This window comes from Arvicola amphibius, chromosome 2, assembly GCF_903992535.2.
Source record: "Arvicola amphibius chromosome 2, mArvAmp1.2, whole genome shotgun sequence".
In the NCBI taxonomy this organism is placed as follows: domain Eukaryota; kingdom Metazoa; phylum Chordata; class Mammalia; order Rodentia; family Cricetidae; genus Arvicola; species Arvicola amphibius.
Window position 1 is genome coordinate 189,613,318 of NC_052048.2, and position 18,899 is coordinate 189,632,216.

The 18,899-nt window shown below is 37.5% G+C and overlaps 1 protein-coding gene across 1 annotated transcript; it reads left to right on the plus strand.

Annotated features, from left to right (window-relative positions):
* The first annotated feature begins 14,847 nt into the window (after positions 1-14,847).
* On the plus strand, positions 14,848-17,637 carry LOC119807365 (40S ribosomal protein S23-like). The gene is made up of 2 exons (XM_038319394.1): positions 14,848-14,897; positions 17,235-17,637. The coding sequence occupies exons 1-2, from the start codon at positions 14,848-14,850 to the stop codon at positions 17,635-17,637; spliced, it is 453 nt and encodes a 150-aa protein (XP_038175322.1).
* Positions 17,638-18,899: the final 1,262 nt, after the last annotated feature.

The window sequence follows — 18,899 nt, forward strand, 5'->3', positions numbered from 1 at the left end:
GCACTGAGTGTGTAGAAACTGAATGTCATGTTCTTCATAATCTATTCAAGTTCCCCTTTCTCTTGCTTGCTTTAGAGCTTGTCCCCCTCTTCCCCCACAGGACAACATTTTCTACACCAGTGCTAGTAAACCAAATTCTCGTGACTACCCTGAGACTATAGACATTCCTGAGGAGCTGTCTGTGGGAAATATTATGGCCCATAGGAGGGGGAAAAAGTCCTTGAGAAAGGAAACATAAGCTGAAATTCTAGCCAATAAAACCATCCAGAAAATAATAATTGTTTTTTCAGTTGGACACTAACAAAAGTTTAAAATAAAAATCTAGTTCAATACTACATAGCATAAAGGCATCCTTGAAGGTTGTGCAGGCTAAAGGCCCTTTAAGGGCTCTGGAATTTTATTGCTTGACTTGATTATTTTGATCTGAATAGGACTTTGTGACAATTGATCACCGTGATGAGCAATATCCAATGTGCATGGTTTTAAAACACCTGAAAGCTATCCTGAATTGCTCATTTTTTCTCTCACACATCAAGGTAAATTAAGGATACAGAGACTACTTATGCTGAAATTGATCAATTTTTGATATGATAGGTATAGCTGAAAAAGGCTATCAACAAACATTTCTTTTAGAACATGATCTAGCTGTTTCTCTGGATCTGGACAAGCCCCAGGTGGGTGACAGAATAGAACCCTTTCTCCTTTTGGGTGCTATCGGCATTGGGAACCAATACTTTGTTCCAGTGAATGGCCCTACAATGTGTTCAGTGGTGGTCTCTGCCCATCAGACACCGGGAATGTCTCCAAATACTGCCTAATGTTGCCTTGGAGACAAAATCACCTCCAGCTGCAGCCACTCGGCTGATTGTACAACAAAGCAGCTCTGAAATCATTGATTTCTATGAATATTATACTAATTACTCAATCACACCACCTGGGGAATGGATTCTTTGGCAAAATTTGTGAACTTCCTACATATTAGACAATTGCTTAGTTTTTGATCAAAACTCGTAAAGCAGTGGCTTTCCTTACTAGTTTTACAAGGCATGGCTCTACCCATATGTTAACTCCGGTAGGAAGCATTACGCTGTGGGAAAGGCACTACCACTATACCAAGTTTTACAAAAGTGCCTAAGGCACAGAGAGATTAAGACACTGCCTTAATGCAACTTCTTAGCAGAGATGGAACAAAGATATTGAAAAACAGACTTTTGAATTAACTGCCTGGCAAAACTCATGAACAGGAACTCTAAGTTCCTTCACATAGCTACTGTGTTCTTCCTGCACGACGAACCACAAACCTATTCTTTTTATACAGTTGGCACTCTAGCAGTAAAGGCTTTGTGGCTGTTTAAAGAACAAGCAAACAAACAACAGCAACAAGAAAACATTCTTCAACACCTCATAGAACCCACTGATTTTCACTACTAGATAAAAGAATAGTACAACTCTGGTGTTTACATTAATATAAACTATTCCTGATTAAAGAAACACAAAGAAGAAATTATAGTGAATCTCCATGTATACAAGGCTATGTCAGTTAATTTAAACAGCCATCAACTCAGTGCCTGCCCCTCTTCCTCCAACCTCCCTCTCGCCTCCTCTCTCCCTTCTTTGTCTTTCAACTTTATTGAGATCTGCTTGATAGAAATCTATATACATTTAATGTGTAGAGCATGGCTGTTTGAAATACCTATGAATTGTGAAATTATTTTTTGAACGAAGCTAATATTATATCTCTCTTATCACACAGTTGCCATTTATTTTGAGTGTGAACACGCTATTCTCATAAAATTACAATTACACAGTACATTATTGTTAACTACCATCACAATGTGTAAAGATCTACAGAATTTACTCTTCTATTAACTGAAAGTTTGTGCCTTTTGACCACTGTCTCCTTCCCCTCACTGTCAATACCTGGAAGGGATTATTTTAAACTCTTACATGGCTGTTTATAAAGGCTTCCACGTGTAATAGGAATTACGGGTTGTTTTCCTCAGTATATCATCAGGTTCATCCATGTTGTTAGATATGGCAAGATGACTTCTTTCTCTTCTAAAGCTGAGTAATACTCATTGTATGTTTTATACACACATGCACATATCATTTTGCTTACTTTTATGCATCTGCAGACACATTTTTATGACTGAGCTATTATGAAGAAACTGTAATAAACATGATATACATAATCTCCTTTATATAATGATTTCATTTCTTTTGGTTGCACATGAAAGAGTAGCATTGATAGGTTGCACTGTCTTCACTATCTCCACACACACACACACACACACACACACACACACACACACACCTATACAATGTACACATTGGCAACTTGTAAAGCATTTTGGAATGTCTCCCAATTTTTAAAGAGGATAAATTTTTGTTACTGATTTGTTCAGGTTTCTGTGCATTTTTGATATTAGCCTCTTATTAGCTGGAAATAATGTCTGTAGATGTCTCCCCCTATTTCGTTACTTGCCTTTTCCTTTTGCCTGCTGTTTTCCTTGGCTGCACAGCACCTTTTTGATGTGTTGATATCTGACTTGTCTAGTGTTCCTTCTGTTCTTTATGCTTTTGGTGTCACATCCGAAGGGCAGCTCCCAAGATAAATGCTAAGGATATTTTTTCTCTTGTTTTCTCGGGGACTTTTTAAATGTCGTGTTTTAGCCTGTAGTCCATTTGGAGTTAATCAGATTTCATTTTCTTTGTATGTGGATATTCAATTTTCCTGACACCATTTGAAGATAAAAATGTCTCCACTGCCTAATGCAGGCAGCTTACTCTGAACAGTAATGAGCTTCCCCAGGGAAACTCCCTTGAGGAAACTGATTGCTTCATTTGCAAATGGTTGTCAATTGGAGATAGCTTCTGGGTTAGGGATAGGTTGTGTTTTCACCTCTGCTTTCAACTCTAGGACCCACTGGTGCTGTCTTCATGGGTCTCATGAAGGCTCTGTGCACGCTGCCTCAGTTTTTTGTGAGTTCATGTGTGTGTTGATCTTGGTGTGATTAGAAGGCCTTCTCCCTCCCCACTTTTCTTCCTCCTCTTCTGCAGGGTTCCCTGAAAACTGAGAGGAGAGATTTAACTGAGACATCTTGTTCAGAAGTGAATGTCCTGAGGTAGACTCACTTTCTACGTATTGCCTGGCTGCGGATTTCTGTATTTGTTCCCATCATCAACAGGAAGCTTCTCTGACAACAACTGAGCAAGGCATTTATTTATGGGTCTAGCAGAGTCAGAGCAGGAGTCATTTCACTACAGTCCTTTAGTGGAACAACAGCATTTTCTTTTCCCCCAGGTCCTTGGCTCTCTAGTCTCAGGCCCTTGGTCACACAAGCAGCTTTTGGTGTGGATTCCATCTCATGCAGGGGGCCTTAAATTAAATCAGATATTGGTGGGGATAACTTTATGCCACCATTTCCCTAGCATTTCTCTCAGTCATGACCCCATTGTAGATCAAAGGGTTGGAAGCTAGCTGGGCTGGTTTACAGTTCTCTTTTTCATAGTGTGTAGAGTACTTTCAAGTTCCAAGAACACTAGGTATTGGGGTGAAGACTCTAGGTAGGCACCAGCTCAACTTCTCTGTTTTCAAAGCATTGTGCAGGTGTTATTTGCAGCAGTGGGGCCTTTTGGTCAGTTTTTGGAGAGCAACCTATTTTGTTGGCCACAGCCTGCATTGTTGGGGGATTCCCATGGGACCTCTTTGACTGACAACTCAATTACATGCAACCCACTTTTAGTGCTGAAGCTTCATTTGGTGACAAGAGATATCCAGTTGGTCCCCGGTCTCCCATGATTTGGCAATTTCATTTAGATAACCTTCATATATGTATGTAGTTTAGGTAGCTTCTATTTTATTCGATTTCCATATGACCACTGAAATACCCCTTAATTTTTGCTGTCTCTCCCCATATTACCCCCTCATTGCCCTTTTTCCTCCCCCTTTCCCATTTGATCCTCTCATTTTAGCTCAAACCTGCCCATCCATAACTATCTATTATCATTCCCCTTCCTAGGTAGACCTGTTCCTTTCCCCTAGACTCTCACTCTATACCTAACCTCTGCGGTTTTACTGATTCTAGCTTGCTTATCTTTGACTTAACAACTAATACCCACACACAAGCAAACACATACCATATTTGTCTTTCTGAATCTGGTCATGTCACTCAGGATAATTTTTTCGAGGCCCACACATTTGCTTGTGAATTTCATGATTTCATTTTTAAAAATGGAGTAATATTCCAATGTGAAAGTGTACTACATTTCCATTATCCAATCATCTCTTGATGGACATCTAGGTTGTTTCCAATATCTGCCAATTATGAATAGAGATGCAATAAATATGATATAGTAAGTGTCCCTGTAGTAGGATGAAATGTCCTTTGGGTATATTCCCAAGACTGGTATAGCTGAATCTTCAGGTACATCAATTTGATTCCCATCTTCCTGAGGAAATGCCCCATTAATTTTTCTTCCATTTTTCTTTTCTTTTTAATTTTTAAAATTTTTGTTTTTTGATACATAGTTTCTTTGCATAGCCCTGGTTGTCCTGGAACTCACTCTGTAGATCATTAGACTGGTCTCGAACTCAGAGATTCACCTCCTTTGCCTCCCGAGTGCTGGGATTAAAGGGTATGCCACCATCGTATGACTTTTTTTTTTAAATTTTTTGGGACAGTGTCTCTCTGTTTAGTCCTGGTTGTTTTGGAGCTTACTATGTACACCAGCCCGCTTCAGACTCACAGATATCTGCCTGCTTCTGTGTCCCAAGTGCTGGGATTAAATGTCTGTGCCACCAGATCTGGATGCCACACTTCTTTCCATAGTGGCTGTAAAAGTACACTCCCACAAGTAATGGGTAAGTGTTCCCTTAACTGTATATGACTCCAACATGAGATGAATTTGTTTTATTGATCTTGGCTATTCTTACTGGTGTAAGGTGAGTTTGAAAAATATTTTGATTTGTATTTCTCTGAAAACTAGGGATGTTGATATTTTCTTTAAATACTTTCCTGCCAGTTGTGCTTCCTGTTTTGGGAATTCTTTGTTTAGATCTGTACTCCATTTTTCAGCTGAGTTAATTGTTTTCTTGATATCTATTTTTTAAGTTCTTTTTAAAAAAGATTTATTTATTTATTAATGTACACAGTATTCAGCCTCCATGTATGCCTGCAGATCAAAAGAGGGCACCAGATCTCATTACAGGTGGTTGTGAGCCACCATGTGGTTGCTAGGAATTGAACTCAGGACCTCTGGAAGAGCAGTCAGTGCTCTTAACCTCTGAGCCATCTCTCCAGCTTTTTTAAGTTCTTTATATACTTTGGATAATAGCTTTAATACTTTAGATGTGTAGGATTTGTAATTGGTAAAAAATCTTTTCACATTCTATAGGCTGCTGTTTTATCCTAATGATGGTGTCCTTTGCCATACAGAAGCTTTTCAGTTCCATGAGGTCCCATTTATTAATTTATTAATAAATTTATTAATCTTAGTGCCTGTGCTAATGGTCTTCTATTCAGAAATTCTTCCCTGTTTCAGTAAATTCAAAACAATTCCCACTTTTTCTTCTATCAGGTTTAGTGTGTCTGGTTTTATATTCTGGACTTGAATTTTGTGCAGGATGATAAATATGGATCTATTTGCATTCTTCTACAGGCAGCCATCCAGTTTGACCACCATCACTTGCTGAAGATGCTGCCTTTTTCTCAGTGTGTATTTCTGGCTTTATTATCAAGAATCAAGTATCCATTGGTGTTTGGATGTATGTCTGTATCTTCAATTTGCTTCTCTTGATTGATGTTATCTGTTTTGCTATATTTTTTACCAATATCATAATATTTTTGTTATTATAGCTCTGTAGTACAATTTGGGGTCAGGAATGGTGATATCTCCAGCAGTTCTTCTATTATTTGAGATTGTTTTAGCTATTATGTTTTTTTTTGTTTTTGTGGTAATGGTGGTGATTATTGTTGTTTTTTGTGTGTATGTGTGATCATATGAAGCTGAAAATTAACATCTCAAGGTCTGTGAAGAATTATGTTGGAATTTTAATGGGAATTCCATTGAATAATTACTTTGCTTTTGGTAGGATGACCATATTTACTATAGTAATCCTATATTGACCCACAAGACCAGGATATCATTCTATCTTCTGAGGTCTTCTTCAATGTGTTAAAGTTTTTGTCATACAAATCTTTCACTTGCTTGGTTAGAGTTACCCTAAAATATTATATATATATTTTAAGTTTACTCTATTTTCCTGATTTCTTTCTCAGTCCTATTTTGATTTGTATACACTAGGTTTATTTATTTTTTGAATTAATTGTGTATCTTGATACTTCAGTAAAAGTGTATATCACATAGGAATCTCCCAGTCAAAGGTGTTTTCTGTATTTAATGGGATGACCATGGAATTGTTGTGTTAAAGTTTTTTTTAATAAGGTGGATTACATTTATCAACTTACATAGGTGGAATCATGCCTGTATCTCTGGTATGAAGGCATCTTGGTAGCTGATTTTCTTGATGTGTTCTTGGATCCTATTTTCAAGTATTTTGTTGAGAATTTTTGCATCTATAATCAAAGTTGGTCTGTAATTCTCTTTCTTTGTTTGGTCTTTGTGTGACTTGGGTACAAAGGTAACTGTGACCTCATAAAAGAATTAGGCAAAGTTCCTTCTGTTTTTATTTTGTTGAATAATTTTAGAAGCATTGGTATTAATTCTTCTTTGAAAGTCTGGTAGAATTCTGTGCTAAAACCATCTGTTTGTTTGTTTTTGGTTTTGGTTGGAGAACTTTTAATGATTGTTTCTGTTTTGCTAGGGGTTATAGGTCTGTTTAAATTGCTTATCTGTCCTTGATTTAACTTTGATTTGTAGTATATGTTGATAAAATGATCTATTTCTTTAGATATTCAAATTGGGTGAAGTACAGATTTTTAAAGAATGTCCTTATGATCCTCTGGATTTCCTCAGTATCTGTTGCTATGTTTCTGCTCATCTCTATTTTGTCAGGTATTTAAAAAGCTACACCAGATTATTTCTTAGGTCCATTTTCTTGGAATATCTTTCCCCATTCTTTTACCCTGAAATGGTGTCCATCCTTGATGTTAAGGTGCATTTCTTGGATGTAGCAGAAGGATGAATTCTATTTTTCCATTCATTCTGTTAGTCTGTGTCTTTTTTTTTGTTTTTTGTTTTTGTTTTTTTCCCGTATTTATCAGTTATACATAAATTGTCCTTTATTCACTCGATGATACAAGATTTATGCTGTTATGTACATTCTGTTATTATTATTATTTTTTTATTAAAAATTTCCGCCTCCTCCCTGCCTTCCATTTCCCTCCCCCTCCCACCATTCCTCTCCCCCTCCCTCTCCAGTCCGAAGAGCAGTAAGGGTTCCCTGCCCTTTGGGAAGTCCAAGGTCCTCCCCACTCCATCCAGGTCTAGGAAGGTGAGCATCCAAACAGGCTAGGCCCCCCCCCCCCCAAAGCCAGTACATGCAGTAGGATCAAAACCCAGTGCCATTGTCCTTGGCTTTTCAGCTGCCCTCATTGTGATGCTTTATCATATTAAAAAGCATTTGTTCAACTATGTTCATAGCAGCATTATTTGTAATAGCCAGAACCTGGAAACAACCTAGATGCCCTTCAATGAAAGAATGGATGAAGAAAGTGTGGAATATATACATATTAGAGTACTACTCTACGGTAAAAAAAAAAACAATAATATCTTGAATTTTGCATGCAAATCGATGGAAATAGAAAACACTATCCTGAGTGAGGTAACCCAGACCCAAAAAGATGAACATGGGATGTACTCACTCATAATTGGTTTCTAGCCATAACTAAAGGACATTGAGCCTATAATTTGTGATCCTAGAGAAGCTAAAAAAGAAGGTGAATCCAAAGAAAAACGTATAGTTATCCTCCTGGATATTGGAAGTAGACAAGTTTGCCGGGCAAAAATTGGGAACTTGGGGGTGGGGTGGGATGGGAGTCTGTGTCTTTTTATTGAGGACTTGAGACTGTTGATGTTGTAAGTTATCAGAGAGCAGTTTTTGTTTGTTCCTGTTAATTTGTACTTTTTACCCCCTTGATTTACTGGGCTTGGATTATTTATTCCTTATGTTCTCTTTGGTGCTCTAAGCTTCTCAAGTTGAAGTTTTCTTCTAGCACTTTCCATTGGGTTGGGCTTGTAGATAGCTACTGAGTAAATTTGGTTTTATCTTGGAATGTATTTCTTTCTCCATTTATTGTTATTGAAATTTTTCTTGGGTACAATGGTCTGGGCTGGCATCTGTGGTCTCTTAGAGTATGTAGAATATCAGGCCCTTCTGACATTTAGAGTATCCATTGAGAAGTCAGGTGTTATTCTAATGGGTCTTCCTTTATCTGTTACTTAACATTTTTCCTTTGCAGCTTTTAACATTTTTTTTGTTCTGTGTGTTCAGTGTTTTGATGATTATGTGTGCTAAGGAGACTTTCTTTTCTGGTCCAGTCTATTTAGTGTTCAGTATACTTCTCACACCTTGATGCGCATCTCCTTTTTTATGTTAGAGAAAATTTCTTCTATGATTTTTGTTGAAAATAATTTCTGTGTCTTTGACATGAGTTTTTTCCCCTTCCTTTACTTCTACTATTCTTATATTTGGTCTTGTCATTGTATTTCAGACTTCCTGAATGTTTTGTGCATGGAGTTTTTTTTTTTTTGTTTTTTTTTTTTTGTTTTTTTTTTTTTTTGTTTGTTTTTTTGTTTTTTTTTTTTTTTGGTTTTTCGAGACAGGGTTTCTCTGCGGCTTTAGAGCCTGTCCTGGATCTAGCTCCTGTAGACCAGGCTGGTCTCCAACTCACAGAGATCCGCCTGCCTCTGCCTCCCGAGTGCTGGGATTAAAGACGTGCGCCACCACTACCCGGCTTTGGAGTTTTTTATTTTAATTTTTTCTTCAATCAGTGTATCCATTTCTTCTATCTTGTCTTTAATGTCTGAGAGTCTCTCTTCCATCTTTTGAATTCTGTTTGTTAAGCTTGCCTCTGAGGTTCCTATTCACATTCATAAAAAAATTTCATTCCCATATTTCTCTCAATTTGAATTTTCTTTATTGAGTCTATTTCCACTTTTGGGTCTCAAACAGTTATATTTATTTACTTCCACTATGGGTTTCTGTGTGTATGTTGTGTGTCTTTCATATATTTCTTTAAGGGATTGTTCATTCCTTCTTTAATGCACTGTTATTCATAAAGGGTATGACAAGGTATTCGCCTCGTGCTTCAGCTATCTTGTAATTCTCTGGGCCTACTGTGTTAGGGTTGCTGGATTCTAGTGGGGGCATCTTGTCCTGATTATTATTGATTGTGTTTTTATACTGATGTCTGAGTATCTGGATTTGAGGATATTGTAATTCTAGGTACTGATATATGGCCTTGTATTTACTAGGTGAGTATTTTGTTCCCTGGTTTCTGCTGCTGTTTTCTGGTTCATAGGAAGGGATGGTGGCTGTTTATTGTCTTCTTTTGAATACTTCCAGGATCCTGCTAGGTGTGGCCACTTGAGCTCTCATATGCAATCTGGTTCTAAGTATTAGGAGCTGATACTTAGGAACAGAGAAGAGCTGGAATGAGGGGCTGTTGAGAGGGTTCACAGGAGGAAAGAAAAAGAGTGGTTCACCAGAATCTGAGTAGTCTGCTGGTAATGGAGGCAGACAATGAGGAGAAACAACCGCAGACAGTCTGCTCAGAACTGAGAATGAGACTGGGAGTGGATTTGAAGGAAAGAAGAGAGAGTGAAGAGCTAAAACGTTACTGGCATACTTTTATCTCTAGCTGGCTTTGCCAGCAGGCTCCCAGGGAATGCCCGAGGAAGTTGGGGACTGAGACAAAAGGATGAATGGAGAGGGAGATGGAAGGAAAATATATATGTGATCTGTTGGAGATGGGACAGAGAAGGAGGTGAGGTCGCAGCTGCCTGTCTGTCACAGAACTGAGGGCAAGACTGTGGCATTGGATTTGGAGGAAAAGAAGAAGTGAAGATATACAGGGAGCCTGCCTGCGTCCATAGCCAAAGTGGCCAATGGGATTCTAGGGAATGTCTTGCTGTGGATGTGGGTTAAGATAAGGGGATGAGTGGGGCTGGGAAGGAAAGTTGGAGCAGATCTGCATGATCCACTGGAGATTGGAGCAGAGAGGGAAAGGAGACCACAACAGGTGGTCTGATATGGAGCTGGAGCTCAGACTCTGTGTTTTCTTACAAAAAGTATTTATCAGGCTGGAGAAATTCATTTTAAATCATTTAGTGATGTGCTTATTATGACTAGATGTTGAATATAAAAAGTGCTTTTTCTGTCTCCATTGAACCAATTTTATGGTCTTTCCTTAGTCTGTTGATATGATGAATCATCCTGATTAGTTCACATGTATTTATCGAACCTTTTTTTTAATCATGCTGTATTATCTTTTCCACACAATCCATGATTGAATTCATTGGCATGTTGCTAAGAATTTTGTCTCTGTGTTTAGCAGGGATTTGGTCTTACAGCTTTTCTTTCCATAACATTAGCTTTTCTTCTTTTGGTGTGAAAGTAATGCCTGCTTATGAAATCAGTGTGCAATTGTCTTCTTTTCAGTTATGGAAGTATGCTTGGAAAATTACTTTCCTTTCTGTATGCTTGTTTGAGCTAAATTTGTTCTTTTTCTTATTTCTTAAGCTAGAGGTTGTAATCATTGCCAAGCATGGCAATCAGGGAGGGCATGGTAGAGAAATTTAATTTGCATCATGGCATCCTAGGAAGCAGAGATAAAGGAATGCCTACATTTACCTCTTTTTTTTCCTTGTCACATTTACTTTGTTCAGGTCCCCATTTCAAGGCATCATGGTGCTCATACTCAGGGTTGGCCATTTGCTCGCAACTAATCCTCTGTAGAAATGCCCCAATAGACACTCTAGTGGTATGTCTCATTCTCCTAGCTGATTTGAACACAGCCATGCTGGTAATTAAGGTTGACCAGCATAGATATAGCATGTCTGGGTGAATGTTCTGTACATTTGAAAGTAAGATGTACTTTCTTGTTGAGTAGCTCATTCTACTTGTGGCAATTGAATCAGACTGTTTGACGGTGAAGCTTAAGTGTTTCATACCCTCACAGATTTTGTTCCCACTAAAAGAAGAGTGTTCATGTCTTCAACTTCAAAAGTGGATGTGTCTGCTTTCCTTTTCAGTTATTTTGATCAGCATAAAAGAACCATTTGTCTTCATGTACTCTGCTTGGGTATTTAGGACTCTCACTTCTCTAGGCCAACATTATTTATAAGCCCACTGTGAATATTAAGCAAATTTGAGGCTACTCAGATCTGAACAAAAAATTATAACTAATAAAATTAAATGTTTGAGTATTTGTATTAAGTTATATGAAAAGTTTTATATTATGAATACATTTTTCTATTTCTTTGTCATAGAAAAAAAGCATTTTGTTTCAATTCTGTACAATAACTACTGACTAGATAGGGTAAGGAATCTTGAGATACTTTAAATATGAGTCAACAGGAGTAATCTTTTGACACTAGTCTCTAATGTCAGAAGCATATACCTAATTTCCCTATAATATTAAGGATTTCAGTTTTCTACTTTTGTCTAATCTAATTGAAAAGGTAAAACAAGGTCAAGATAATAGTTTTTAAATACACTTAAGAAAAATTATATCTCCAACTCACAAAGAAGAAAATATCTACATAGATGTAATTAAATAGTAGTATTGAATTTTCAGCAATCAATAGCTGGTTATTAATTTATTATAGATAATAGTTTATAGTGTTACATTTCAATGACATCTTTCATGTAATTCTTGTTTTCTATGGTTACATTGTTTCCCCTATGCCAACCACAATTCATAAAACATAGGTGTGAGACTCTTTCCTTTTTGGTACTTAAATCTAAAGGAGAGTCAAGGAGAAGTGTCATTTTTTCAGAACCATGTTCAGAATGATTAATATAGATGGTCTACTTATGAATAAACAAAGAAAGCTCAAATTATATTGAGAATGTGATTTGAGGTTTGCTCAGTGTGAAGATGCAGAAAGACAAACAATGCAGACAAGGTTTTTGTTTGTTTGTTTGTTTGTTTATAGAGGAACATTAGATATCTGCCAACAGAATCAGGATGATACAGGGAAGAACCAAAATATAGTCTTGCAGGGGAGCATGGTCTCAACAAGGCTGACAGTTGCTATGTTCATTTTTAAAACTGGTTACCTATGCTAGTAGAATTCTGACATCTCTATTTCATAGAAAGGATGTAAAAACTATCCCCAGAACTCTGTCTTTTTTATGTTGAAATTATAGATGTGTATATCAATCAAAATAGGTTTGAGACTAGCTTCAGGAGCACTAAATACTAGAGTGGGGATGATCAAGGCTTAGCTTTTGAATATCTAGCATTTAGATAAACAGACAGAGTACTAGCAAGTACTGTTTTATTTTGCACCCTGAAGTCTCTGGACACGATTCGCCTTGTCCTAGGAGACCATTAATTTCTATCAGTCACTGAAAGTGGAATGCAGATTTTCAGGGCTTAAATGGTTGACATTATGATGACATAAATTCAGAAAGTGAATGTGAAACAATGGGCAATGTTGTGTGCAAGAGGAAGTGAGAATTAGAAAGATAATTATACACAAAGATTCCTTGTCCCCAAATGCCCATGTGCCTGCTACATTGAAGGGATGGATAAAAGCCAACAGAATTGCAGACAAGGGAAATAAACAAAGGACTGAAATCTTGAACGTGACCAACATGGGATTAACAGGCAGCCAGTAATCATCACTAAAGAATAAGCAGCTGACCTGGTTCAGTCACTAGTTCAAGAATTTTGGGTCTCCAATTAACGTGAACTCATTAGCAGCCCATTCAAAAGACAGAGATCTTCTGTATTCTACAGATAAAACAACATGAAGCTCAAAGAGACCAAGTAGATTCTTTGACACCCTATAGAAGAGAAGAAATGTAGATCAGGCAAGAGCTACTAAGCACTGATGCTCATGTTCTTCCTAGGATGTGTGTCCCTGTTAGTCAACCCCAATAAGACAGGGCTGTGGTAGAGAAGGGAAGGTGTATAAGAGTAGCATGGTAAGTCAGGGCTTGAATGATTAAATGAGTTTTTTTTTGGTATTGAGGGTCTATCTCTGTTATTTCTTATAGCTTTTGACTTAGTCTTTTTGATCTGGTATAAGCAACACTATGTAGAATATCTTTTCTCAACCTCTTTTAGTCACTGTTCCTTTATTTAAAGCTAGCTTGTTTCATATAAATAGCATATTGTTGGGTCTTTTTACATTGGTTCCTTTATTTAAGGCTAGCTTGTTTCATATAAATAGTATATTGCTGGGTCTTTTTACATTGTCGTCCTATTTTTTTCAGATTTGAATGAGTGAATTTATTAATTATATATCAAGCAAAAGAATAAATAGAAGATAGAGAGCAGTAGGCTGATAGCAGTACATCATCAAATCAGGTGCTCAGAGCATCTAGCATAACTGAGAGAGCAAACAAAAGTAATATCATCACATGGGGATTAGCAAATACCCACCAAAAATTAACTAGGGTGTCTATTTTTAAAAGAGAATTAAATATACTGTCATTCAAAGTAATTATTGATGGATTAAAAACCTCATTGCTGTCATTTTCCCAGTGTTGTAGATCACTGGTTTGATAGCTTCCCTGTGATGTTTTTGAATCCTTTCTGGTTTTGGTCATGCTTCCAATAGAGGATCTTGTTTCATTTGTTTTGTTTTTGGTTGCTTTGTTTTGAATTGTGCTTGTATAGAATGCTTTATAGCATTATACTTCAAGACAGCCTACTTCAAGCTGATAGTAACTTAGCTCTGATTGCATATAAATCTCTACATTTTTATGCCTTTATATGTTCTTTTGAGAACAGAATTTGCTTCATTTTAAAATATATACTTTAATTTATTGTAAATTTTGTTGCTTTGTGTCTTAGTTTTTACATCAATTACCAGGAACAAAATTGTCCTCAATTCTGTATTACAACACTAGGTTGTTCTGATTTTGGCTCTGTTTAACTTGTACTCCTGAATTTTGGATGAAACAAACCTGTTTTACATCATAAACCAGAGAACAAAGAGGGAAAGGAGGAGGCTGTGATCCCATTTTCCTTTCAGGGACACACCCTCAGCAATCTGGGGGAACTTCTACTATGTTTCAGGCACTAAAGTTCCATCATTTCCTTTATGGAGCGAGTCTTTGGTGTAGATATCTTTAGGGTAGGGCATTCAGGTATAAAATATAGGAGAATTGAACCCGAGTTCTTGTTCATCATTTCTCTGACAGCCCCAGGCACAAATCTCTGTCTTAGAAACCAAGGTAGGGAAGTGAAGATATAAAGCTTCCAGAAATTGTCTTCCATTATCTATAGTTGTAATTCAGCCACTATGAGACCAAATATATGCTCACGGTTCAGGCTGATTCTCTTGTTCCACATCCGGGTCATCTCTACCATCCTAAAGATCCAGTTGAAAGACGGAAGAAAGAAAACCTTCCATACATATGCCTCCCACCTTATTGTGGTTGCCCTGTGCTATAGTATGGCCATTTCCCCCTACATCCAGCCTTGCTCCAGCCCCTCCCTTCTTCACGAGAAGCTGATTTCTATGAAATTTTGACACCCATGCTGAACCCCATGATTTACAGTCCAAAGAATAAGGAGGTGAAGGGGGCTTGGCAGGAAGTACTAGGAAAATTCTTTAGGTTTGCATCAAGACAGAAAACCTGAACAATCGCGAGCATCACTGGAGAAAACGGCGTTGCTTCTGTGTTCTGCTCCCTACGCAGATATGACAGTCATTGCCATGGAGACAAAGGTGGAGCTGACGTCTCTCAGCTGGTGATGTTTTGCAGGAGGCTGAGTGACTGCACTGGGGTGTGGGTGTATTTTTATGTCACAGCCGAGTGTACAGCAGAGATAATCACAGCTGTGATTTGACTTTCTGCACTTTATCTCCACTTTATGACTGATAGCAACTGATTCATTCTATCGTCTGCAATTATGCACCTGATTAGTACTATGTAGGATGAGGCCTCCTTTTGCTAAAAATAATTTTTACTCAGTTATGGAAAAACAATTTTGGTCTTTCGATTGAGAACAAAATCAAACTGTACTTTTCTATTTTAAGACTTCTTTGAAAATAACATGGAAGTCACAACCAATTGCATGAGTCAATATGGCGAAGTGGGTATTTTTATCAAGGCTGACTAAAATGTTTTTGTGTGGTTCCCATTACTTATGTGCTGCTTGAGTACACAAAAAGGTAAATGGAGAAGGGGCCAGTGAAGTCTTATTCCATTCTGATAAGGATATTAGTAAAGGGTGCTTGCATACGGAGTTATTACTGCCCACAGAGAGGCTGTGTTTCAGATAATATCATACAGCATTCAGTTTGAGAAGAATTTTACTTAATATATAATAGTTGTCACATACATTCATAAAATGGCACATTGTCCTCCATAAATATGTATAATTATTATTTATCAACTGGAAATTAAACAAAAATCATCAAACAATTTTTGATGTTTCGAATGTTCACCTTTCTCAGAAACTTAGGAAATAATGTCAGCACCTTAGACACTAGATGATATTTAGAAAATCAGAAATATTATTGATCTAAGAAAGCACAAGGTAAGTGTCTTGACACAGAACTCTAGTGTGAAAAATTTAAACTTCATGTAATTCAAAAACCATTTGAAATGGACAAATTATTTTGTCTCAATAAATTGAGAAGGCATTGAATTGTAATCACAGATACAAGTGAAAGGCTTGCTAGAAAATGATCAGAATAAGGAAAGAAAAAAGCACCAAGCCAACCTTCTAAATTAATAGTGGGTATTGAATAAAGGAATAGATATGGATGGGGAGGAAGAGAGGGGTGGAGAGGAGAGGAGAGGAGAGAGAGAGAGAGAGAGAGAGAGAGAGAGAGAGAGAGAGAGAGAGAGAGACAGAGAGACAGAGAGAGAGACAGAGAGAGAGAGACACAGAGAGAGAGACAGAGAGAGAGACAGACAGAGAGAGAGAGAGACAGAGAGAGAGAGAGAGAGACAGAGAGAGAGAGACAGACAGAGAGAGAAAGACCCTAGCTGTAATTAGATTACTAGATTTGATTAGGAATCTCTCTGTTTCTCCCTTGATTCCTAGAGGCTGACCTCACCACTAGGATAATAACTGAAGACTGAGTATACAACATGTGGCATATAGATGGTGGAACTCAGCAATGAGTGCATGAGCAGGGGAGATACATGAACATGTGAATATTGAGACAATAGACAGTTGGCTAACAGCATGGCCAGGGAGATGAAACTGTTGCTGAACACTGACTATTGATTTTGAAATGTAAGCAGTATTATGAAAATGCACTTAGATGTTCACTGACAAAATTCTTTCTCACACACACATATAACTTTAGAGTGTGAGGAACAGCTCTATGGTCTGTGAGATGATAAATAAAAGCATCCTAGCACCAAGGATGAGAGTTGGCCTGACTCACCAGGCAGGCATGCAGGGTGATTGCTCATCAGACTTTCACATGAGGACTAAAGTTCAAACTCAGTCTGTCAGAGAACACCATAAAACTCCACGGGTCAGGCTTCTGTGACCCTGAAGGAAAAAATGTTTTCAGTGGTGGGATAGAGCTAAATATCTTTCCACAGAGACAAAGCAACATGGAAGTCTTTCTCTTGAGGGTTAGGGGTGGTGACAGCAATGAAGACTAATGGGGTTCCTGGGAAGGGGGACTCTGGCTGCCTCACATTGTTAATGTAGCCCCCGACATTATTTTCTGAGATCTGGGGGTGAGCCAATTTGAAGAAACTTGCGAACTTTCTCTCCAAAGGTTTCCTCAAAATTTAGATAAGTCTCAGGTGATTTCAGAACCTCAGAGCTCAAGGAGTCTTAAACTCTATCATATAAAATTGTATTGCAAAATAGAGATTAAGATTTCCTGTTTTTATTTTTGCCTTTTTGACAGAAAAAAAGGGTTGAGGACATTCCTTCTGAAATTGCCATATTTTCTTTTTATTGAAAATAGATTTTCCCCCTCACAAAATATATCCTCATTACAATTTCTCCTCCCTCTACTTTTCCTAATTCTTCCCTATCTCCCCTCTCATCTAGATCCACCCCTTCTGTCTCTCATTAGAAAGCAAATAGGCACTTGGGCCTGTGACTCAGCAAGACAGGCAAGTGCTCTGGTCTGTGTACTGTCAAGAAGCTCTGTAGTCACAGATGCGACCAGAAAAGGCATGATGAACAACACAAGAAAGCCCTGAAGACAAACCCTTTGAAGGTGCTTCTTACACAAAGAGAACTGTACCGGGAAGCCAAACAGATGAATTCCACTGTCAGGAGGTGTGTCAGGGTGCAGCTTATTAGGAGCAGCAAGGTCACAGAGTTTGAGCCCAAGGGTGGTTGCTTAAACATCACTGAGGAAAACCATGAGATTCTGGTTGCTGGATTTAGTCCAAAAGGTCATGCTGCAGGTGATTTTGCTGAAGCCCAATTTCAGTTTGTTAAAGTAACCAACGTGTCTCTTTTGTCCTTGTACAAAGGCAACAAGGAAAGACCAAGATCATAAATTTTGACTATGGAAACACAGTAATAAATTTTCATATTCCCAAAAAGAAAGAAAACAAACACTCTTCTAATGAATAAAATAAATCAAAGTAAAATAAACAAATCTAACATACCTGCATTGGACAAAATAAACAAACAGAACAAAAGGAGTCCAAGTAAAAGCAGAAGAAAGAAAGTCACTTATTTGTGCACTCGGAAATCCCATCCAAACACCAAATAGAAAGGCACGTGCACGCGCACACACACACACACACATGCACACACACATATGATTTATATACATATAAGCTCTATACATATATGTGTATATGATCTATATATGTATGATTCACCATGATCAACTAGGCTTCATTCCAAAGATGCAGGGTTAATTAAACATACAAAAATCAGTCAATATAATTCACCATATAAACAAATTAAAGAAGAAAAACAACATGATCATCTCATTAGATGACAAAAAGCCTTTGACAGAATCCAACACCCCTTCATGATAAAAGGTTTGGAGAGATCAAGAATACAAGGGACATACTTAAGCATAATAAAAGCAATGTACAACAAGCCAACGGCCAACATCAAATTAAATGGAGAGAAACTCAAAGAAATTCCACTAAGAGCAGGAACAAGACAAGGTTGTCTACTCTTTCCATGCCTATTCAATATAGTACTTGAAGTACTAGCTAGAACAATAAGACAACTAAAGGAAATCAAAGGGATATAAATTGGAAAAAAAAGAAGCCAAAGAATCAATACTTGCAGACGATATGATACACATAAGTAGCACCAAACTCTCTACCAGGCTACCAGGAAACTTTTACAACTGATAAATACCTTTAGTCAAGTGGCTAGATACAAGATTACATAAAAAAAATCAGTAGCCCTCCTATATACAAACAATAAATTTATTTCTGAGAAAGAAATAAGATAATCAGCACCTATAGCCACAAACTATAAAAAAATATTTTGATGCAATGTTAAATAAGCAGGTGAAATACCTGTATAACAGCAACTTCAAGTCTTTGAAGAAAGAAACCAAAGAAGCTATCAGAAGACAGGAGTCTCTCCCATGCTCATGGATCAGTAGGATTAACATGCTAAGATCAACCATTTACCAAAAGCAATCTATAGATTCAGTTTTATCCCCATTAAAATCTCAACACAATTCTTTTCAGATCTTGAAAGAGCAATACTCAACTTTATATTAAAACACAAAATCCCAGGATAAAACAATCCTCTACAATAGAAAACTTCCACAGGCATCACCAC

Bases quoted from the DNA above. Each gene is read 5' to 3' on its own strand.
- LOC119807365 (XM_038319394.1), top strand. From the start codon at position 14,848: ATGACAGTCATTGCCATGGAGACAAAGGTGGAGCTGACGTCTCTCAGC. The intron at 14,898-17,234 runs GTGATGTTTTGC...CCTGTGACTCAG, and splicing joins GAGCTGACGTCTCTCAGCTG to CAAGACAGGCAAGTGCTCTG.